This window comes from Lissotriton helveticus, chromosome 7, assembly GCF_964261635.1.
Source record: "Lissotriton helveticus chromosome 7, aLisHel1.1, whole genome shotgun sequence".
Classification (NCBI taxonomy): Eukaryota; Metazoa; Chordata; class Amphibia; order Caudata; family Salamandridae; genus Lissotriton; species Lissotriton helveticus.
The window spans coordinates 448,035,908-448,060,189 of record NC_136068.1 but is presented as its reverse complement, the minus strand read 5'-3'; the positions used below and the strand labels follow the sequence as shown (position 1 = coordinate 448,060,189).

The window sequence follows — 24,282 nt, the reverse complement described above, 5'->3', positions numbered from 1 at the left end:
TGGATAGTGAACCTGAGGTATTTTCTGTGGGACGGGTGTAGTGGTATGTGGAAATAAGCATCCTTGAGGTCTAAGGTTGCTAAGAAGTCCCCTTGGTTTAACAAGGGAAGAATCTGTTGCAGTGTGAGCATATGGAAATGTTCTGACAGTATATACAGGTTGAGGGGACGTAGATCTAGAATGGGCCTGAGAGATCCGTCCTTCTTTGGAATAAGGAAGTACAGGGAATACACCCCTGTGCCTTCCTCCCCTACTGGCACGAGCTCGATTGCGCCTTTTTGCAGCATCACCACTACTTCCTGCTGCAATAAGTGCAAGTGCTCTGCGGACATAGGCCGTTGCCTTGGTGGAATGTTGGGTGGAGTGGATTTTAACTCTAGACAATAACCGTACTGTACAAGTTGTCGCACCCACCTGTCTGTGGTGATGTTTCTCCAGACGGGCAGGAACTGCTGTAGTCTCCCCCCGACAGGTGTTAAGTGGTCGGGGGGCAGTGACAGAGAGTCACTGTTTGCTTGGGGCAGAGGAGCGGGAGTTGTTGTTCCCTCTGCCGCGTCCTCTGGTGCTGTTTCCTCGGTAACCCCCCTTGTTCTGTTTGGGGTACGAGGATTGTGCTCCACCTCTAGAGAATTGTGATTGTTGACCCATCTGTCCTCTGGTGACTCCAAGTGCACCTGAGCGACGAAAATTATTGCCACGAAACTGTTGTGATTGTAGGGCCCCCATAGACTTAGCAGTTTCGGTGTCTTTTTTAATCTTTTCAAGGGTGGTGTCAACATCTGGACCAAACAGTCTATTAGGATTGACTGGCTGATTAAGTATGGTCGTTTGTATGTCAGGTTTAAACCCCGATATGCGGAGCCACGCCTGTCGTCTCAGCATGACGCTAGTGTTAATGGCCCTAGCTGCTGTGTCTGCGGCATCAAGTGCACACTTTATGGCTGCGTTGGAGATCAGTTTTCCCTCTTCTATAAGCAGTTTGGTGCCCTCTTGAAACTGCGAAGGCAGGTGTTCTAAAACCCGCTCTAGGGTGTCGTAATGCACCCTATCATAGCGTGCCAAGAGTGCCTGTGTATTTGCAATACGCCAAAAGTTTGCAGCCTGTGCAGCCACTCTTTTGCCTCCTGCCTCTAGCACTTTGGACTCCTTATCCGGGGGAGGAGCTTCACCCGTTGTTTGGGAGTTGGCCCTTTTGCGGGCATTTGCGACCACCAGGGAGTCAAGCGGCAACTGTCCCCGAATGTATGCAGGGTCTGCAGGTGCTGGTCTGTACTTTTTTTCGATACGTGGATTGACCACTCTCGCCCTGGTAGGTTCTTTAAAGATGTCCGCAGCATGTTTGAGGACCCCTTTGAGCATAGGCAGTGTCTTTACTGTCCTTTCAGAGACTGAAAAAGTGTCAAATAGAAAGTCTTCTTCTACTGGGTCAGCATGCATGTCCACATCATGATTAGCAGCTGCCCTTTCAATGAGTGCATGAAAACCTGCAGAATCTTCAGTTGGGGATGCACGTGCACTGAAAGGCTGTGGGTCAGGCTGTGGGTCTTGCCCCACATCCTGGGTGCCTTGGTCACCAATGTCATCATATGAATCCGGCTGTGCATCAGGTTCATTGATGGGGAAAGTGTATTGGTCATCTTCATCATATCCCTCACCCTCAGAGTGTTCTGGGGAAGGAGTTGGGCTCCTTCTTGGAGGAGGCTGGATAGGTTCCATGAGGCCTGAAGCGTCCTGAGGAAGCCTTTTCTTCTTCAGGGGGATGACATAGGAGTCCACTGGCTGTGAAGTGATCCTCCTCTTGTAAAGGGTCAATTTGCCCGTGTCTGCGTCGATAAAACGCTCAGAATCCTCTTCTGAGTCGAGTACCCGACTTGAAAGTGCCCCTGCCGTTGAAGAATCCGACTTCTTTGGCGTCGATTTTGTTGAAAAGGCCTTCGGCGCCTCTTTTGGCGGCAGAAGGAAGAGAAGTTTACCCGCAGGCTTCACCGGAATGATCATCGGCTTCTGTGGCGATGGCATCGGAGCCGACGTAGCAGAGGCCTTCTCCCTGATTCTCTGTAGTGAAGAGGCGATGGGGGACGCGTCACTTACAGTGGCCTTTGGCGCCGACGAGGAGGTGTTGACCTTGCCCTCGGATCCGACGTCCTGTTGGCCCTTCTGAGTCTTGGACGATGACGCCGCAGCCGCCGACCCAGAGTCCTTGGACCGATGCGCAGATGTGCCAGCCTTCGATCCGTGTGATTTTGTCGGCTCCGTCTCTACCACGCGTCTGACTAACGAAGTCCCAGTCGGAACCGGAGCCGTTTCGCTGGCTTTGGCGGGCTTTGACGGCGTCGCAGCGGTTGACCCGTGCCGACCACCCTTCTTAGAGGACCCCTCCTCTGGCGCCGATTTCGACACTGTGGAATCGACAGATTTCTTCGACTTCTGTGGACCGGAGGCCGACGGAGTCGATGAAGCAGCGGTTTTAGTCGTTTTTGGTGGTACGGCCGCCATCTTAGGTGTGCTCGAATCCATAAGTTTCGGTTTCGATTTTGGGTCGGCCATTTTAGGTGTAGTCGATACCGTAGGTTTCAGTTTCGGTTTCGGTTTCGATACGGCCTGCACAGCAAGTATGTCCGTGGCCGGGCCTGAAGGCGGGGCCGTGGCTTGCGGTACGGGGTCTTGGGTAAGGCCGACAGGCGATCCCGTGACCCGATCTCGATCTTCGTAACCTTCGGGGCATAGCTCGTCCCCTGAGCTATCTTCCGCGGCCCCATAAACCTCTTCGACGTCCCCTACCTCGTCGACGTATTCAAGGCCTTGACCCGCGACTCCGTCGCCGTCTTCCGGATCTGCCTCGACCTCCGTCTCGGGCGGGGAGATTTGAAGATGATGGCTCTGGTCCTCCTCTTCTTGGTCGCCGAAGATGTTGTCTGGATCCGGGGCCGCCTGTCTGGCCTCAAGGCGCACCGCGCGCCGAAGCTTGAGTGTCTTCTTTGACCTGAATCTTGCGCAGGCCATGCAGTGGTCTTCGTTATGGTCTGGTGAAAGGCATTTATTACAGACCGGGTGCACGTCTATATGTGGGTATTTGGACCCACAGAGCGGACAGAACTTAAACGGACTCCGCTCCATGCTAGAAAGGTGCGGTCGTGTCGCGATGAGAAGGCCTCGATGTCCGAAGAGTGAAAATACTCCGCTGATTCCGACTCCAAGAGACGGAAGAACTCGAGACCGTGCGCAAACAATACCGACGCTATGAAAACAAGGCCTTTTGGCCTTAAAAAGTTAGTTTTTCTCGGTTCCGACAGAGAGACGTCGAGACCGCATCCGAACCCAATGGCGGAAAAAAACAATCTGGGGATGGAGCCGATGCCCATGCGCACTGTAGTCCAGGGGAGGAGCCACCTATCTCAGGATACTTCGAAGACTCTTCCAGGACAACAATGTGCGATCATCCGGACCCAACACTAGGCGGCGATCTAATGCTAAGATATGAATTTAGCAGCCCACATGCCTCGAACACTAGGTCTCTACAAACGGACGAAGCTGACTAAAGTTCCCACTAGATTTTGGGACCCTGGTTTGATAACGGCGAAAAGGCTAGTCACTAAACGTTGGAAGAATAGCAAACCCCTGCAGGCGGCACATTGGCGCAGCTCCTTTGATAATTGGGCAAGAGCAGAAAGCATAACCTTGCACAGGGAAGAAACGGCGGGACTCCGCGCATATCCCATAGCACAGACCAGGGATAACACCTTTGCTGCTTTTCACCGGGCCTGCCTTCAATGCGGAATCACCTAGGCGCACCCCCCCCCTGACTGAACCCTTGACTGTGACACTAGCATTAGACGTGGTTCAGCACTATCGTTCTGCAGTTGAATCCCAGCAAGGGGAAAGGCCCTGTCGGAGCAAACTGGACATACCCACACAGTGCAACCCGATGGCACGGCTCCTGCCATGCTGGAGTGGAGGCTGTTGTTGCTCCTTTGCGCCTTCCCACGGCCCCCCTGCCCCGCCCCCCCCTCGGACCGCGCCGCTTGCGTATCCCAGAACAGCCACACTGCGTATTAGATATCCTACATTAGCGATAGCACTGCACAAACAACCAGCCTCTCTTTTATTTATTTTCTTTTGATTTTCCACATTTTATGATGTCATTTTTTATCATGTTATTGTTAAAAAGTTTTGGAGAACGGTTATAATGTTCTGAATATCGTATAACATGAACACTCCTTTGGGCCTATCCCGATAACTATGAGTGGATTCAGTAGTATCGTTGCTATGGCCAGATGGAGATGCACATTCTTAGAGGCACACCTTTGTAACGGAATCACCGGCTATCGGCACACATGACTAGATGAATCGCGATGCCATATATATCCCGCACTTTTCTTGTTTCATGTGACCTCAGAGCCTTCCGGCACCTTCGATAATGTGGCATTGATTTACTTTGGATGGTGTTTTTCCTTATTACTTTTATGTAACCCCGCCATTTCTTGGCCAACTGATTTATAGGTATAAGTGCCTTAGGCTACACGCTTGACTCGCAAATGACGTAAAGCAAGTAATGTCATCACAGCAAACTGTTGTTGCTAACATATACCTTTGTATGATCGCGACTTGTTGAGATATGTCTACATTGAAAATTCTTTGATATGTTATGCAATCCAAATAAGAAATGCAATAAAAGATATTAAAAAAATAAAAATAAAAAATAAAGCTTGAAACATTGAGAGAACATATTTGAACCAGTTGTTGAATGGTTGCACAGATTGATGCTGTGGTGGCGATGAGTGATGTTGTGGCGTTCAGTGCTGCTGTGGTAGCGCATAGTGATTTTGTGGTGCCCCTGAGTGATGCTGTGGTGGTGCTGAGTGATGCTGTGGTGATGCGATAGTTAGATAGAGTGAGTGCGATAGATAGAGGGAGGGCGATAGATAGAGTGAGGGCGATAGAGTGAGTGCGATAGATAGAGTGAGGTGGCCTTGTGGTGGATGTGGTGGTCGCCGTGGTGCTGGTGGTGGGCGTGGTGGACGTGGAGGTGGTGGACGTGGAGGTGGTGGAGGTGGGTGTGGTGGAGGTGGGTGTGGTGGAGGTGGGTGTGGTGGAGGTGGGTGTGGTGGAGGTGGGTGTGGTGGAGGTGGGCGTGGTGGAGGTGGGCGTGGTGGTGGATGTGGTGGTGGTGGTGGACGTGGTGGTGGACATGGTGGTTGTCGATGTAGTGGTGGACTTGGTGGGGGTCTTGGTGGTGGTAGTGGATGTGGTGGTGGTGGAGGTAGACGTGGTGGACGCGGTGGTGGACGCGGTGGTGGACGTGGTGCTGGTCGTGGTGGTGGACATGGTGGTGGTGATGGTGGTGGACATGGTGTTGGTGGTGGTGGACATGGTGGTGGACATGGTGTTGGTGGTGGTGGACATGGTGGTGGTGGACGTGGTGATGGATGTAGTGGACGTGGTGATGGATGTAGTGGACGTGGTGATGGATGTAGTGGACATGGTGGTGGTGGATGTGGTGGTGGACGTGGACGTGGTGGTGGACGTGGTGGTGGTGGACGTGGTGGTGGTGGACGTGGTGGTGGTGGACGTGGTGGTGGTGGACGTGGTGGTGGTGGACGTGGTGGTGGTGGACGTGGTGGTGGTGGACGTGGTGGTGGTGGACGTGGTGGTGGTGGACGTGGTGGTGGTGGTTGTGGACGTGGTGGTGATGGACTTGGTGGTGATGGACGTGGTGGTGATGGACGTGGTGGTGGTATATAACCACAACTCATCTGTGATAAGAAAATGGCATAGCTACTTTACTGTAATAATGTATTACACTGGTGATGCTGCATTGCCAGCAGGCAGATTGAAATGCAAGGTTAGCAAGCCAGGCCGTTGTTTAAATAATTAAAGGTGTAACTAGCATTCCAGCTTTGATCTGGTCTCTTTTTAAAAAAAAAATAGTTATTGGTTCACAAGGTGACTTTTATGGCACTCTATTGCACTGCTGAACAAGTTACTTACCTTTGGTAACGCTTTTTCTGGTAGATACAGTATCTGCCTGTGGATTCCTCACCTTGTGAATATCCCCCTTGCGTCAGCAACATTCGAATGACACAAGGGGGATATTCACAAGGTGAGGAATCCACACGGCAGATGTATCTATCAGAAGAAGTCATTACAAGAACTAAGAATTTTGCAGTTTACCACACGTGGACTTGCACCTACTTTTCAAAGTGCCTTACAATAAATTGTTTAAAGTATAGTTTCCAGCCATTTATAATGTGCATATTGGCATTGGCTTTATTTTCACAGCATACATTTTAGATTTATTTATATGCCGCAGTCGTGTCTCTTTATAAAGAAGAGCATGACAATGAGGATTTAAAATAGGGTTTGGGTTGTGACTTTTCAGAAAGAGCACTGCTTTAGCCCAAGTTCCTCTTTGTAATGAGGGAATTCCTTGGTGATTTGCAATATCCTTATACCGTAGTCCATACTTCATCCCATATTTTTTTACATGTCTTACTAATAATATAGAAGGCTGTGTTATCGTCCATGAATGCCATCTTAGGCCTCTAGTGATATTTACACACCACTTTCGTTGGCCTCATTGTTTACCTCGTCAGATTGTTTCTTACGTCATATCAATACCTTAATGGCATTAACAGACTACAATGCACAGTTAGCCCGTATAAACCCTCTATGTATATATCCATTACAGATAATCAGAACATATACGAGCTGTTGGACAACAAACGTGCTATAGAATATAGTATTTAAGCTAAAGCAGTAGTTAGAACATGGACAGGCTAGAATTCACTTGTCATCACTATAGCGCCTCTCTATAGATCTTTGCAAACCAGGAGTTTCCTCCAGGTAGCATAGGTTGCATAGACTAGATAAGCCATTTTATACGACCAAGGCGCATAATTTAGTGTGTCGACTACATTTCTGCTTCTGTTTTCTGCGTTTTTGTATGTCTCTAGTTGCTTAACTTTCTTACAAGTGGCAGTAGGTTGGCAAATTGCTGTAAAAAACGAATTTGTAAGAACAATGCGACTCTGGAATCTTGGTCGTTATAAAAGGCAATGCATTATCATGCATGCATATAAAACACTTCTCGTCTCAACAACGGTGCCTACAGAAACAGCATCAAAAGCATAGGACAGCTACACCTCCCCTACAGACGAAAAACATATGCATATTAAGCTAATCGTTACTACCTTCTTGAAATGGTCTCACTCGTAATGAAGGGAGAAGCGCAAAGCACATTTTGGACACATGGAATGCAGCTTTAGTTTTCTGTAAGTGACTGCAAACAGAGGGTGAAAAAAAAGCAGGCGTTGTTTGCTCTGACCTCATGGGTAATGTGTACAGTGTGCGTGTCATGTTTCCCGAGCTGGGAATGTTACAACATTTCACGAGTACAGCAAGTCTCAGGATGCCTGCCGCTTGTGCAGGAAGTGGCTGAATGTAAGGATACCTTAGCTTAATACACCGGCTCACGTGACCCGAATGATGGTTTATCTCGGAATTCCACCTCAGCTTCACTGCCGTTGCTAAACTTTCCCGACAAACACGAAGTAGATTGCAATTGAGAGAATTACCATTTGGAGACAGGGGAGTGAACTTTTCATTTTAGACTTCTGATGAGACTTCTTTTTAAAATAGTAATACTTTGCAGTACTCTATACGCTGTGCCCAACAAATGGTGCGAGAGTTTTTTGATGACTTAAAAAGAAGGTGTATCAGAGTTCTGAAACAAAGCACGCATAGTCTCGGAACTTGCCAATATTAAGGCACATGAGGTCTGCACTCACGACTCTCTAAGGATTCGATGGAAAGTCCATTGGCAGAGTACCCTTTATGAACAAGCGAGAATGGAGTTGGAGGAAAAAGAAATTGAGTGGAAAAGGACAGAAAACAAGGACTGGGCGAGACGGGAGGGGGGAATGCCAGTAGGAAGGGAGGGGGTGACAAATAGTCAGCATTTGGCGGCCGCTTTGATGTTCTCAGTGGCCATGCGGCTCACGGAGAACAGCAAAGCGGCAGAGAGGAGGGCTGGGGAGAGAAAGGGCACAGTGAGGTGAGAGGAGGGAGGGAGCAGAGATTGGGAGGAAGGATGCAGAGGGAGGCGGGGCTGGCAGAGTGAAGCCAGAGTGGGTGCACACGCATCTATGCATCTACCAGGGGTGTGCCTGGAAGGGGAAACGGCCTTTACAACGAAACCGTTTCCACGAAATCTTTAACCACGCATGCAGTACAACGCATGCCTGGTTACCACTAAAGCCTTTACCACGCATACCTTTACTACGAGATTTGTAGTAAAGGCATATGTGGTAAAGGTAAAAAGTAAAAAAAGAGGGGCTTGGGGGGGTCTCCCCCCAAATAAAAAAACTCACCAGAAGTCACGTCGGGATCTGCACATAAACAGCGTCGTTTAAGAGAAATCGGAAAAAAACTTCCGTTTCCTCTTAACGACGTATGATGTCACCACGCAAGTAGTCGAGGTAAAGGTTATGCGTGGTAAACAAATTCCGTTGTAACGCATGCGTGGTAAAGGCATGCGTTGCAACGGAATTCGTTGTAACGTCATACATTCGCCTGGAAGTATGTATTCATGCGTCCACCTTGTATGTATGGATGGATGGATGAGGGCGAAGGTTGAATATGTGCTGTGAGTACCTTGAGGGGTGAGCATGCGGCTGGTGTCCGTGTGCAGCTGTGTGCGGTTTGTGGGTGAGTGTGCGCCTTTGTACGCGTGTGCTGACATTCTGATGGTGTTGTGTGCATTATGGTGCATTGAAAGTGCCAGCGGTGTGCGTGCGCCTCTGAATAATGTGTGCACACCTTGAAAGTGTCTTTGTACTCCATTGTTATTAATGCTGAAGCGATTGTTAACTGCGGGGGAGCACGTAGGGGATCGTCTCTGCAGCAGCTTATATGAGGGACACCGCCTGCGGCCTGGTGACAGTGGGTGGTCCACAGCGCGAGATAGTCTGCGGTGGGCCCTCCAGCAGCAAGCAGCACAGGGAAATCTGCAGGCGACGGCACCAATGTAAGAGAAGGAGGGGGAAGCCTGTTGCCGGCGGCTGCTTTACCTGAAGGTTGGAAGTGTAGGGCTGGTCGAGGTCGCACAAGCATGGGAGGCCCCCAGGTGGCCAGTGATGAAAGAGAGGCTGCCTCCAGGGCAGAGCAGGACTTCGGCAGCGGCCCGGGAGGAGGCTATGTGGCCTTCCGGCCGAGTGCGAGAACCGGAGGCGGGTCCACCTCTAAGTCTCGGGGGGGAAGGGGGGGGGGGGGGGGGGCACGGTGGCCTGTGAAACAAGCATTGGCGTTTTTTTTTTTGATTAACAAACTCTCGGCATTGCGTGGCGGGTGGGGCGGGGAGCAGGGGAGCGGCGTTTCTTTGAAGTCAGTGGGAGGGAACGAGCATATGGGATGTGAGGAGAAGTGAGGCAGAGCGTGCGCTGGGGAAGCTTCACGCTCTAGTCTTCTTTTCTCCTTGTTACTCCCGAAAAAGACCAGACCGCTTCGAGTGCGTCGAATTTACAGATACTGTGCACCCTTGGGTATTGCTTGCAATTTCTCCATTTCTTACTCCGTCATCCAACATTATATACATATTCGTAATGTTGTGTTTAAAGGATTTAGAAAAGGGAATTAAAAGAGTCAAAAAAGCATAAAAAATGCTAAAGATAAGAACGATAATGCTCGACATGTAACTAATCTCGGAGATCTGCTGCTTCTGGCTGGTCAGGCGAGGGAGGAGTTTATTTTCCAAAAAAGGGATCGCGTATTCCGGAGATTACTGCCAATTATACATCTGCCTATTTCCCGAAGATTATGAAGAGCAGAGGGTTGCACATATTATATGAAATACCAAATATTACTTAAAACCCACTGACTTTTCTCTTCTATGCGGTGGCTCGTGCCGCTCTCTATAACAGAGGGATGCGGATTGTTTTAAGAGAAGCACACGGAGCGGTGTGGGTGGGCATGAAGCTGTTCCCTGTAGCATTATAGGATACAGTGGCTACAAAGCTGCAGGTCGGTCACATTTCCAGGAGTGACCGAGTCTAGTGCTACCCCATAGAGAACGAAGTTGTGTGTGCATAAGGCTATGCAGATACATCCCCACTCAGGCACACCTATGAAGCAGGAATGCTTTTTGAGTTCCAAATTGCAAGAAAGTTTATTGGAGTAACATATATTTCAAGTATTGGTTGATATTTATTTCATATCAGTTCAATGTTGTAAAGGGTTAATCCAAACGAGGAACATTCGAGATGCATGAATTCATTCCCAATGCATTTCGGGCAAGAGCCCTTTCTCAAGGGATTCTACAAAGAAGACAAGAGTGTGTAAAAATGAGGAAAAGCGGCGCGCGGTGTAAATTATTGCGTTAGGTGTCTATCAATATGTGCAACCGTAAAGGCATCACAACGATCACCGGGACGTGTTCTTGCCGAGTTGGTGAAAAATGGAAGGTGAAGTGAATCGGTATAAGGACGTGCCAAGTAAATATAGAAAATAACGACGTGCTTTAAGTAGCTAAGTTACAATGGGCGAGGCAAACTTACTAGGAATTCAATGCGACGCGTAGCGTTGCTGACAGGATCAGTGTAACAGTGAACGCGCTGAATGTAACAGGTATAAGCAGGTGATGAAAACACGAAATAAACGAGGGACTAAAGATGAGTTAACTTAATGCATAAAAGGTGCCGCCATATTGGAACGGGGTATATGAACGAAAAGGTACAGACACGAAGGCATGTAAGGTGGAAGAAAGGTGATAAATCAAAATCTGAAAATGCTACACAAATTAAAGTTATGCAGGAGCAATAAAGATACAATGTAACACATTTATAGTGGATCACAAATAACAGCTGTATTCACAACGGTCATTATGTCCAAATGGTTTCTGGGTCTGTAGACGGTAAATCCATTCTAGTTCTCTTTTCAGTAGGAATTTGTTGTTATCAATCCCTTCTTTTTTCTTTACTGTTTCCAAAATGATGAATTGCAGTTGTGCAATGGTATGTCTTGCTTCCAGAAAATGTATGGCAATGTTGGATTTGACATTTTTGAGTCGGATGTTTGATTTGTGTTCGTTTAACCGTGTTTTTATTTTTCTTTCTGTTTTGCCAACATATAGTTTGCCACATGGGCATTTCAGGGCATAGATTAAGTTGCTGGAGTCACATGTCCCGTTTACTTGTAGTTTGATGACGGTGCCTTTCATAGGATGTCGGATGATATTTCCCTTAATAACACAATTACAATGGCTACAATTCAAACAGGGTTGAGTACCTTTGTAGTTTTGCACAGTAGTGGTTGTTTTGGATAAGATTTCTTTAATGTTTTTGCTTCTCGTGTGAGCAAACAATGGTAAGGGCTTAAACATGTCACCAAAATCTGGTTCAACTTGGAGGATAGGCCAATGTTTAAGAATGATCCTTTTGTAGATGTGGCTAACAGTCGAGTATTTGGATACCAGGACGATACGTTTTTGATCCTCCGTGGGTTGTTAAGTTAACGCTTCTTGTCGTGATATTTGTTTGACTCGATTTCGTGCCTCAGATAGGATCTGAGGAGGGTACCCTCTGTCTAGGAATCGATTTTGCATCTCTAATAATCGTGTTTCCAAGGTGTCATCATCAGATACGATGCGTTTAACTCGTAATAGTTGAGAGAAAGGCAGATGTTTCTTCAAAGATTCTTGATGGTAACTTTGATAGTGTAAAGTGTTGTTTCGATCAGTGTTTTTTCTGTGCAGGTCAGTGGTAACCGGAGACACTACCCACCAGTGCACCCATTAACTTATTCACCTTCAATTGAACTTATCCAATAATCGCTGTGCACCACCTATTACCTTTTTCGCTTACCCCATAGAGAACAGCACAGAGGCAAGCGTAGACCTGCGGCAAGGGTGTGTAGCTCAGCCCGGAAGAGGTATAAGGAACGAGGCGCCTGCCTCTCTGTACATGTACAGTAAAGTAACGTCAGGGTCTGCGGTACCTGACCCAGGTTCAGCTCTATAGAGTAACCAAGGCATAGCACAGCCCTGTAAAGGAACGAACAATGAAGTATGTGCACCTCTTTGTAAAGTAACTGTGTGGAGTGCAGCGACCAAGGATACAGTATCAACGACATCACTATGTAAATAAAGGTCTGGAGCTAAGTGTATCTGTTCTAGAGATACAGCGACTGTCGCATACATTGTGATTGGATAAAGTGCTGCCCATAAAGAAACACTATCTAAGGCATAGAGATAGTTGTGTAAATGTTCATGGCCCGATGCATGTGCATCTCTCTGGATTCTGGTATAACCCTACTGTGTTAGAGTGAGTGAGGTGTTTAAAGGAGCCATTTTGAGAGTGTTCTAGGTCTATGATGCCCTTTGTTAATAAACATATTGACGAGTATGCAGCTCTATAGAGATAAAACAAAACACGAAACACGAGGGAGGAATGTTGGGGTAATTAAAGCTGGCCGAGTGCGCGCTGGAGAAGCTTCACGCTTGAATGCCTGAAGTCGGAAGGGTGGGAGGGAACCTTTGAAGTGTGAAGCTCTCGGCATTGCTGTGGAGGGTCTGATGCGATGATGCGAGGCGGCTCGGGGAGCAAATGGCAGCGCGTGCACGGGCACAATGCACTGTGCGTAATCCGCGGCCAAAGCCCTCTTGGTAAGCTTTCCTGTTGCACCTCTATATGTCTCGACATCTGCAATGCTCAAGCGCATTGGCAGAGGTCGAGACCTAAAAACAAATTCTTTACCACTGCTTTGGCATTTTTCAAAGAGGTAGCCTATTTCGTGTGCTTTCAACCTACTTCTAGTTTGCGGCGGAAATCAGTGAGAAACCCATGGGTGATCTAGGAAAGCTATGGACTTCTGAAAAGTCGACAGAAGTCTGAATTAAGCACAGGGTCATATGGGTGGATCCCTCAAGGTTTTCCTAATGAAACTAACTTTTGAAATATTGAAAATGAGCAGGAAATAAACGTCCATTTGTGACAACGTTTTCATCTGTAACCTGTTGTCACAATTTCTGATTTACTAAAGCAATAGGCCATTACATTTGCTAGACCCATATGGTTGCCAGTATATATAGGGTTTGCAGATTCACCAAGAACCAGAGTTTCCCTGTGCCAACAACTGAGCTGCACCACAGAAAGGTTTCCCATTGTGTACTGAATATAGACCAACTCTTATGGAGAAATATGTAAAGTAAAAAATGTGTAGCAGGGAAGCCTATGGATTTCTGAAATGAGCACAGGATATGGAGTTTAGAAGCAGTGGTTATTTGTACACTCTGACTTTGTGGGTACCCACACTACAATTTGATTCAGACATCATTTTTCAAAATGCCTACTGTCGTGCAAACTGGCTTCCATTTGGAAGGCACAAATGCAGCAAAATACAGTTGTTTACAACAGATGTACTACTATTCTATGTTCCCACATGTCTTCTGATAAAAATGGAACCTCAATTGTGAGGGCAAGCCTGGTAGCCCGTGACCAGAAATGGGTCAAAACGCAACAGGGATGCATCACATTTTTCTACTGAAAACTGACCAATTTTTCCCCAATGTGGATAGCTATGGGTTTTGAACCCTAGCTAAAGCATCACCTAGGGAAATCTAGCAATCTTGTAAATTGTAAAACTAGACACCTGGGGGAATCCAGGGTGGAGGGAATTGTGTGGCTCTCACTAGGTTTTTGTCGCCCAGAAGCCCTTGCAAACTCAAAGTTTGGCTACAAAAACCCATTTTTCTCACATTTCTATCATGAAAAGTCCTGGAATCTGCAAGGAGACACAAGCTTCCTTCCAACCAGCATTCCCCCAAATCTTTGATAAAAATGTTACCTTACTTGTGTGTGTAGGACGAGTGGCTACAACAAGAAAGGGCCCAAATCAACACAGACACATCACATTTTTCCACTCAAAACGTACTTTGTTTTTTGCAAAGTGGGTAGCTGTGGATTTTGGGCCCTGGCTAGACGGGCACCTAGGGAAACCTAGCAAACCTGCATGTGGGAATACTAGACACAAGAGGGAGTGACTTGAGCAAATATCACATTTTCCTCACATTTGTGTGATGGAAAGTTCTGGAATCTGTAGACGGTCCACGCATGTTGTACAACCCAGAGTTCCCACACATCTCCCGATAACATCTGTACCCCACTTGTGTAGGTTGGCCACGCGACTAACACAAAAGGGTCTAACACTTTAACTGGAGAGATCAATGATAGGCATAGCTACTGTATTTGGGGTTGCGCTAGGCCACCACACATTGAAATCTACCAAACACAGACATTCATGAAAACTAGACAGCCATGGGATTCCACAGTAGTGTGCCTTTCATGAATCCCACAAGGTTTTCTTACCAACAAAGGCCTGCCAACCTCAAGGTTAGGCTAATATCACACATTTTCCTCAGATTTCTTTGATGGAATCTTCTGGAACTGGGAGGAATCCACAAGATTACTGGCTTTCCCCTTTAGGGTGGGAGTCAGGGTTACACACAATTGCTCATTTCTTTTGCCCCAAATGCAAAATCCCTGGTGTCAATTAGGCTTTCCACCCCCTCTGGGAGGGGATTAGTCGGGAGAGGGAAGGAGGGAGGGGGCATATATGGGACACCCTCCCCCAGTTGGGATAAAACTGCCTATCTGCACCCTAGGGGACAGAAGAACAAGTTACTTACCTTCGGTAACGCTTTTTCTGGTAGATACAATATCTGCCTGTGGATTCCTCACCTTGTGAATATCCCCTGCGTCAGCAACATACGGAAATTCTTTTTGTAGCTTCGCGCTGACGTGGACCCCGACGTCACAGAGGCACGGCATCGCTCGCGACTCCGCTGACGTCACCGATGCCTATAATAGGCCCACGCCGGCATGATGACATCAGTTCCGCCCTTTTTTCCGTGACTTCGAGGCACACGGACGGACCAATGACAGTAGACATATACATAGTATACACGGTACAAATATCAAGGTAACACACACAGTGTGAAGCAAATGCAATAACACATTTGAAATAAACAACTCCTTGACAATAAAATAAATACATTACAGAAACTCTGGTACAGAAGAGTGGACAACGGGGAGGCGGGTGGGTCAGTGAGGAATCCACAGGCAGATATTGTATCTACCAGAAAAAGCGTTACCGAAGGTAAGTAACTTGTTCTTCTGATAGATACATCTGCCGTGTGGATTCCTCACCTTGTGAATAGAGTCCCACAGCAGTCCCCACTCCCGGAGGAGGGTGTCCACTCTTCTAAACCAGGAAATCCTGGAGAACAGAGCGTGCAAAATGACCGTCCCTCCTCAATTCGGAATCCAAGCAGTAATGCTTCGCGAAAGTGTGGAGGGAAGACCAAGTTGCCGCTCTACAAATATCCTCTACAGGAACACCTCTAGCCAATGCTGAGGTTGAAGACTTAGCTCTTGAAGAATTAGCCCTTATACCCTCTGGTGGTTCCTTACCGGCCAAAGAGTAGCAGATCTTTATACAGAGGACGATCCATCTTGATAAAGTTATTTTATGAACCGCTCTTCCTCTCTTGCAGCCAGCAAAGCCAATGAAGAGCTGGTCATCCAACCGACAGTCTTTAGATCGGTCCAGATAAAAAGACACCGCCCTCTTGGGGTCCAGACGGTGCAACCTCTCCTCCTCCTTGGAAGGGTGTGGGGGGAGGATAAAATGTAGGACGGGTAATGGATTGACCAAGGTGGAAAGGAGTCACCACCTTAGGTAGAAAAGCAGCCCTGGTCCTAAGAACCATTCGATCAGCATGAATGGTCAAGAATGGGGGCTTGGAACTAAGAGCTTGAAGCTCACTTACCCTCCTTGCCGAGGTAATTGCAACAAGGAAAACTGTCTTAAGAGTCAAAAGCCTCATAGGACATTTGTGAAGAGGCTCAAAAGGAGCACCCATCAGAAAAGTCAAAACAAGATTTAAGTCCCACTGAGGCACAATAAAAGGAGTAGGAGGGAACTTATTCGTTAGGCCCTTCAAAAACCTTAAAACCACAGGAGATTTAAAAAGAGATGGCTGGTCAGGCAAACAGAGAAATGCCGACAGCGCTGAAAGATAGCCCTTTCACTGTGGCAACGGCAAGCCCCTGTTGCGCCAGAGAAAGGGCAAACTGGAGAACATCAGACAAATGGGCTCTCAAAGGGTCAATAGATTTCTCCCCACACCAACTGACAAATTTTGACCACCTATAAGAATAGATGGACTTAGTGGAGTCACGCCTGGCTGACAAAATGACATCAACCACGTCAGGCGGGAGAGAAAAAGAACTCAGGTTGCCCCGTTCAATCTCCAGGCATGAAGGTGTAAGGTCTGGAGGTGGGGGTGTAGAACCTGCCCCTCCATCTGGGAGAGGAGATCTGCCCTGTGAGGGAGACGGAGCGGCGGGTGAGAGGAGAGGTGGGGAAGGTCTGAGTACCACACCCTTCTTGGCCAATCCGGGGCGATCAATATAACTTGGGCCCGGTCTTGGCGAATTTTCCTCAGAACCCGAGGAATCAAAGGTATGGGAGGAAACGCGTAAAGGAGTTGCGAGTTCCAACTCAACTGAAACGCGTCCCCCAAGGCTCCTTGCATCGGATACTGGAGACTGCAGAATAACAGGCAGTGAGCATTCTCGCGAGTGGCGAACAGGTCCACCCGAGGAGTCCCCCACATCTGAAAGATGTCGTGAACAACCTCCGGGTGAAGCCTCCACACGTGGTCGGCAGAGAACTGCCGACTGAGACTGTCTGCACGAACGTTCTGAACTCCGGCCAGATGATTTGCCATCAGACAAATCTGATGGTCCTGAACCCAGGACCAGAGACTCAGAGCCTCTCTGCAGAGACACTGCGACCCCACTCCTCCCTGCTTGTTGATGTACCACATCGCGGTCGTGTTGTCCGTCAAGACCTGAACCGACTGACCGCGAAGGGAAGGGAGGAAGGCCTTGAGCGCCAGACGTATTGCCCGCAATTCCAGAAGGTTGATGTGAAGCAACCTTTTCTCTGGAGACCAAAGACCCTTGATCTCCAGGTCCCCCAGATGAGCACCCCACCTGAGAGTGGATGCATCCGTTATCACCGTGGCCACTGATGGAGGAAGTTGAAAAGGCTTTCCTTGCGACAGATTGCCTTCCACGCTCCACCAAGACAGATCCGCTGCAGCTTCTCTGGAGATCTTCACTGACTCCCTGAGATCTCCGTTGTGCTGATACCACTGCCTGCGGAGGCACCACTGGAGTGCCCTCATGTGCCAGCGTGCATGGTTGACCAATAGAATGCAAGAAGCCATCAGACCGAGCAGGCGAAGAACCTTCAGGACCGGAACGACCGCTCCATTGTAGAACAAAGGAATAATTTCCTGAATGTCGCGAATCCTTTGAGGTGGAGGGAATGCACGACAAACAGTAGTGTCCAGTACAGCACCTATGAACAGGTTGCGCTGGGAGGGCACCATGTGAGATTTGGGTACATTTATCGAAAAACCCAACTTGTGTAACAACTGAGTTGTCTCTTGCAGAAGATGGAGCACCTTCTCCGGCGACTCCGCTTTGATCAACCAGTCATCCAGATACGGGAATACATGTATCCCCGACCTCCTGAGATGTGCTGCCACCACTGCCATCACCTTGGTGAAGACTCGAGGCGCAGTAGTAAGACCAAACGGAAGGATCGCAAACTGGTAGTGTTGCGACCCAACCGTAAAATGGAGATACTTTCTGTGCGACTTCAAGATGGGAATATGAAAATACGCATCCTGCAAGTCGACCGACACCATCCAGTCTTCTTCCAGCAGCGCTTGAAGAACCTGTGCAAGAGTGAGCATCTTGAACTTTTCCTGTTTCAGGTAAAGGTTCAAGATCCTGAGATCCAGAATTGGCCGAAGCCTGCCATCCTTTTTGGGGATCAGGAAATACCGGGAGTAGCATCCCTGACCCCTCTCCTGCTCTGGAACCACCTCTATCGCACCTATTCGAAACAGTGCCAGGACTTCTTCCTGCAGGAGACGCAGGTGGTCCTCCGAACAATAACCCTGGCAAGGAGGATAATTTGGGGGAAACTCCCGAAAGGGAAGAGCATACCCATTCTCTACAAGATTGAGAACCCAAAGATCCGATGTTATCAATTCCCAATCTTGTAGAAAATGGGTAAGCCGGCCCCCCACTGGGCCCACATGATCCGGAATGGTGGATCTAGGGCTGCTTTGCTGCGGTGGCTGGGGGCTGGGATGGGGAAGAGGAGGAAGAGGAGGAAGCGTTACGGCCCGAGCTCCGGCCCTTTGTTTGCCTCTATAAGCTCTATATAATGTGTTTTGCTGCTTCTGTGGCTGCTGCTGGGTTGACTTATAGGTTCGAAAAGAAGATCTGCCAAATCCTCTTGAACGTCTTCCAAAAGTGCCCCTGGTCTGAAGGCCCAACGACTTTGCTGTTGCTCTGCTATCTTTAAAGCTTTCCAAAGCAGTGTCTGCTTTTTTCCCAAACAATCCAGACCCGTCAAATGGAAGATCCATCAATGCAGCCTGGACATCTGTGGAAAACTCACTAGACTTCAGCCATGCAGCTCTTCTTGTCGCTACTGAAGAACCCATGACCCTCGCCACAGAGTCAGCCGTGTCCAACCCACTTTGAATAACCTGCCTTGCTGCAGCTTGAGTATCAGAGATTACCTCCTGGAAGTCTTTTCTATCCTCCTCAGGTATTTTGGGCACCAACTGTTTCACAGTGTCCATAAGAGCGTGGATATAACGCCCCATCAAGCAGGTTGCGTTTGTGGACTTCAAAGCCATACTGGCAGAGGAAAAGACCTTTTTAGCAGCCTGATCCTGCTTTCTCGACTCCTTTTCTGCTTGGACCTGTGGAAATGCGCCAGTAGATCTTTTGGAACAGGCAGCCTGCACCACCAAACTCTCCGGCAGAGGATGAGAGGTTAAAAATTCCGGGTCTTCAGGAGCGGCTCTATACCTCCTAGCTACAGCCCTAGATACAGCAGGAGCTGATACAGGATTTTTCCAAATCTCTAAAATCGGATCCTTTAAGGCATCATTAAAAGGTAGCAAAGGTTCAGTCGCTGAAGAAGGAGAGTGAAGGACCTCTATGAGTAGATTAGATTTAAATTCTGCAGTTGGTAGAGCAATGTTCAATAAACTTGCAGCTTTCTTTATCACCACATGATAAGGTGTCACATCCTTTGAGGGTTCATTAGAAACTGAAACAAGGTCCCATTCAGGTGACAGTTCTAGGCCACTAGCTACAGACAGGTCCTCAAAAGGTCCTCAGAATCCTGTAGCTCGCCCTCCTCCAGATTTTCCCCTCTATATCTTTCTTCCTCCATCAATCTTTGGGCTTCACGCCTAGATCTTAGCTTCACATTTGAAGCCGTCGGATCCGCAATCGACTCCGACGGAGCCGGCGTCGAACTCGACGTCGGACGAGGGAGAGATTCACGACGTCGCTCAGGGTTCGGCATCAAAGTTAATGGAACTGGTGTCGAAGGAATCGGATTCATCGATCTCGGCGTCTATGGCTTCGGAGTCGAAGGCCTCGCCGGAGTCGGATAATGCCAATGCGGCGTCGGAGCCGGCATAAAGGGCGCAGGTGCATAGGATTGAGGAACACCCAGACCATATGCCATCGGACCCATGGGACCAGAAGGAGCCCAGAGGGATACATAGCCCTTGAATAGATTCCGAACATCGCATTCAGGAAATGCGTAGGGTCCTGACCCGGAGCCGGGAAGGCTGGGTACGAACCCCCAGGTTGCTCTTGAGGGCGTGGAGTCGAAACGACGTCGAGCTCTTCTTCGGGCTGGTGCACCGGAGTCGTACGACCTTCGGGCAGCTGAGCACCTCCCTCACCAACCACCTCCTCCTCCTCACCTTCATCCTCCCGACCTGAAGGATGGGATGGGTCCGGAGATGGAACAGCCTTCTGCTTCGGCGAACTCGGCGAGTTCGCATGCGACACCTCAACCTCCTGTTCCTCCGAAGCCGAAGAAACTACCTTCTCGACCAGTTTCACCTGCGACTTCGGCTTGGAACCCGACTCCTTCCTCGATCGATGTCGGGATTCATGGGTTCTCTTTTTATGCTTCTTTCTAGAAGATCTCGAAGCATGGGCTGAGGACGAATCCGATCGCGACCTCGATCGAGACCTTGACTTCGAGCGTCGAGTTCGCGATCTTGATTTCTTCTTCTCTTTTCCTTCTTTAAACTTGGCAACAAGAAGTTTTGCTTCTCTTTCCTGGAGGGCCTTTGGTGTCATCTTCCTGCAGGATAGGCAGTCCTCGACGTCGTGGTCGGAGCTCAGACACCACAAACAGCATTCATGTGGATCTGTAATGGACATTATTTTGTTACATTCTCCGCAGGCCTTAAACCCGGTCTTCTTCGAGGTCATGTTGAAAGAGAGAAGATAAAGAGACTAGAAAATATAGCAAGTAACAAAGTTACAGTAAAGGCCACAGACGATCCCAGAAAACCGTTAGCGTCGACGACGCGGAAAAAAGGGAACTGATGTCATCACGCCGGCGTGGGCCTATTATAGGCGTCGGTGACGTCAGCGGAGTCGCGAGCGATGCCGTGCCTCTGTGACGTCCAGGTCGGCGCGAAGCTACAAACAGAATTTCCGAATGTTGCTGACGCAGGGGATATTCACAAGGTGAGGAATCCACATGGCAGATGTATCTATCAGAAAGACACTACTGCCCCTCTAAAACAAGGGTATGTCTCGATGCCAGGGTAGGCTGACCCCTTCTTTTATTTGTTTTGGTGTCATTTTGAATTCCCAGATGACTAGTGGGCTTTCTGCTCCTCACAGCGGCAAATGGCGGGCAGCCTATTGCTTGCCCCTTCAAGGGGCAGGAAGACTGGCTTGTAACTTTTGGGGCGAGATTGTGGCCAATGCCAGAGTGCAACATCCGCACCTCTTTCTTTTGTCCCTAATGCAAAATCTCTGATGTCAATTGGGCTTTCTACCCCCGGGGCTGATTTGGAGCAACCTCCCCAATTGGGACAAACTTTCTATCTATACCCAGAGGGGCAGAAAGACACTAGTGCTCCTTTTAGGCGGGGAATGGCTCGATGCCAGGGTAGGCTGCACCCTCCTTACGCTTGTTTTGATGCATTTTGAAATCCCTGGTGCCTAGTGGGCTATCGGACTGCAACACCCCCACGGGACAGGGCAGATTTGAGTGAATACCAGGAACCTCCCCTCTGGGTGGCAACATTTTAATGGGCTCTGGGCTGGTGTGGGGGGCGAGACAGCACGTCTCAGGCCCAAAGGGGATACTCCCCCTAAAAATTTACTACAAATAATGCAGTCCCTGGTGTCTAGTATCTTCCGGGGGAAGATTGGGGGTATTTAACCCCACCCATCCCCAGGCCGGGTAGGAAGACTATGCCCTTTTCGAGTGGGGCATGGCTGTGTCCTTGGTGGGCGGCCCCCGCCCCTATGAGAGAGTGTGGCAGTCAGCTGCATTGAAGAGGTAAATTTAAGTTGTTAAAAAAAATAATTTCCTTCAACGTTTTTACTGGCGCATTCAATATTTTTTTTATATGAATTTCCGAAACATCCTTTTCAAACTTCCACCTCATTTGTATCCAATTTACCCAATTAGTAGACACACATGTCCACTACTCCCAATATCAACTCACAACTTCCATTTTCTAATCCACCTCAATTATTCAGTCCCAACTCAAAACACTACAAAACCAATGAGAACTTGAAAGCCAAAACTTAACAAATGTACCACAACTAATCCACAAAGAAAATAATGAATCACATATTACTAATCCATTTAACTCTAATTTTGGGTTCCGGAGTAGCACGCTACTGGCCACAAAGACCTTCAAGTGCTCCTTAAATACAATTTACAATTACCTGATGAGCAAATCTGTTGTCAGATTCAATTTAATTATTGCATAAAATCCCTCCATAGGAGTTGGAAAATATGGCTTTGTTGTGGGCTTCTAGAATGAAGTCTTCTATCCCAGGACTGTGTTAACGATCATAGCTTGTAGGCTTACTTTTTAAAGTTTTCCTCAGCTGTTTGCCAGGTCATATGACCTCTGAACTCCTGCACTTACCCCAGGAATCGCCCACTCTCCACAGTCTCTCCTCTTGATGGCCACAAACTCCAAGATGTTTTTTCCGGACAACCTGTGGACGACTTTAGCGCCAGTGTTATCTCGTTGCCATCTTGTGAGAAGGAAAGAAACAGCACATAAATGAGAAGATAGATTTTAGTAACCATGTAACATTTATACCATGCCAAATTTGCATCTGGCTAAAGAGTTGCTTCCACCTGCCCTCTCATCACCAACATACACAATCCTAAACTATCCCACAACATTCTTCAACTATGATCACACCTACCCATTCCTCTTTCTCCCTTGCTTTTCCCATTTTCACTCCTTTCCTTGCTTCATCCAGGCTCCTGCCAACCCCATTTCACTATGTCAATGCCCAGAGTTTCCCTTACTTTCTTGGCATGTCGTTACCTTGTAATAATGGGGTCTGCAGCATGGTTTGGTCCCCAGCGTCCCAAAAGTCCTCGTCCAATCATACCCGTGCGTCCCATGGGATTTCTGAAAAATGAAAAGTTCAGGAAAATCAGTCATCAAAATGATGGATAAAATGTACTGATAAGATGAAGGGTGGGATATGGCAGCTGAATGACCAATGGAATATAGAGACATACGGATTCAGGTCTGAGGAGAAAATGTAGAGCAACTGAGAGAGAAACTTCTAGCACCAAGGAAACCCAGATGGAGGAGCAAAAGTGTCTGAAAGGAGAAATAGGAAGGGAATGGTAGTTCACAGAGGGGAGGAGGAAGGGCTAAAGGACAGTGGGAAGTGGGAAGCGACAAAGAAAAAAGAATTAGGAGGAAAGAGTGAAGAAGGGCACAAAAGAGAAAGATATCTAGGAGAGGTGATTACTGAAGAGAGAACAAGATAGTGTATGGCAAGTGAAGGAGTGAAAAAGACAGAGCAAGTTAGAGTAAGATAGAAAGACTGGCAAAGAGAGAGAGAGAGAGAGAAAGATTAGAATAGATAACGAAACAGCAGATTCCCTCAATCCCATCACTCACCTTGGTCTGCCGTCTACAACCTCATACGTGCCACACAAGCTCTTCCTCTGTACGTTTCCGTCCCTCTGGTTAAACTTGGGAAAGAAATCACATGCCCTGGGAGCAAAAGGGAAAACAATTAAAAAGAAAAGAGTGAATATGTTACTCTTATCCAAGTCTCTCGCCTATACCTCTCCAATGGAAATCCAGACATAAAATCTGGGGATGAAACCTACTTCTCAAATGTATTTTCGAAAGTTGTGTTCTCGTCTGCAGTGAACGGTCACACACCCCTCTCTGCAAGGATGAACACCCTCAATGGCTGAGAAGAGGGTTTCATTTGCTTTAGCTGATATTATTAATCCATGTTTCAAGTTTGAGGACCTGCTCTACTTTGTTTCTTTGTTTCATTTATGTACATGGACACTTTCTATTCAGATTACTTTTTTCCGTTAGGTTCAGTTGCACCATTTACTTTTAGCTGGTTCTAGTTTCCTCTGTAACCTGCCTCAAAGAAGGAGATTTGTTGGGCAGGAGTAGTAGCAGGGCTCCAATCCTCTTGCTTGTTTCGGTCGCTGTTGTATTCTATTTTTCTTTACTTGTTATCTTATTGCGCTCTGATAAAAGCAGCAACATCTGACATCCACTCTGTGCAGATGAGAGATGATGGCCTTAATTTTTCCAGGTACCTGGCTACTCTCTCTCATTGCACTTAGCCATACACCATAAAAACTGTGTTTCATTTGTTTTAGCCAATACTTTTATTTCCTCATTTAAATTTGGGGATCTGGCCCCTCATCCCTGTTAATTTTAATAATGCACTGCTTTATTTTAATCTGGTAGGACATTTCCATTTTATTTACTTTTATTTTGTGGACTATTTATTTAACTATATTATTTTAGTTTCTTTAAGGTTCACAGTAACGTGTCCCAGAGGAGAGCTAATGGGTAGGAAGAGTAAATAGACCACATTTTTATTCCTTCCAATACGGTCATTGTTTTACTTTTTTCTTACTACCGTGATGCTCCCTTACAGAATGACCAGAGCAACACACGTTACAGAGGACAGCTGGCAAATTTACTAATGGTGACAAATGTTCTAAACGGGTAATGGAATGCACACCTTCTTTTCAGTTATAATTATCGTTAGTCCTGGAATCCTCCCAGTGTGCGTGCTTACTGGATAGTGCTTGCCCTTGTAGCACAGAGGTAATACATCA

General features: G+C 47.7%; 1 protein-coding gene across 2 annotated transcripts in view; it reads right to left on the bottom strand.

The window, feature by feature from the left end:
- The window catches only part of NUDT9 (nudix hydrolase 9), a 249,218-nt gene that overhangs the window by 170,507 nt on the left and 54,429 nt on the right, over positions 1-24,282 (bottom strand). For both annotated transcript variants that reach the window (XM_078652384.1, XM_078652382.1), the window contains 3 exons: positions 23,084-23,179; positions 22,493-22,579; positions 22,079-22,190 (listed from right to left, as the gene is read on the bottom strand). In XM_078652384.1, the coding sequence (XP_078508510.1) occupies positions 22,079-22,190; positions 22,493-22,579; positions 23,084-23,179 (295 nt within the window). The remainder of the gene's footprint in view (positions 1-22,078; positions 22,191-22,492; positions 22,580-23,083; positions 23,180-24,282) is intronic.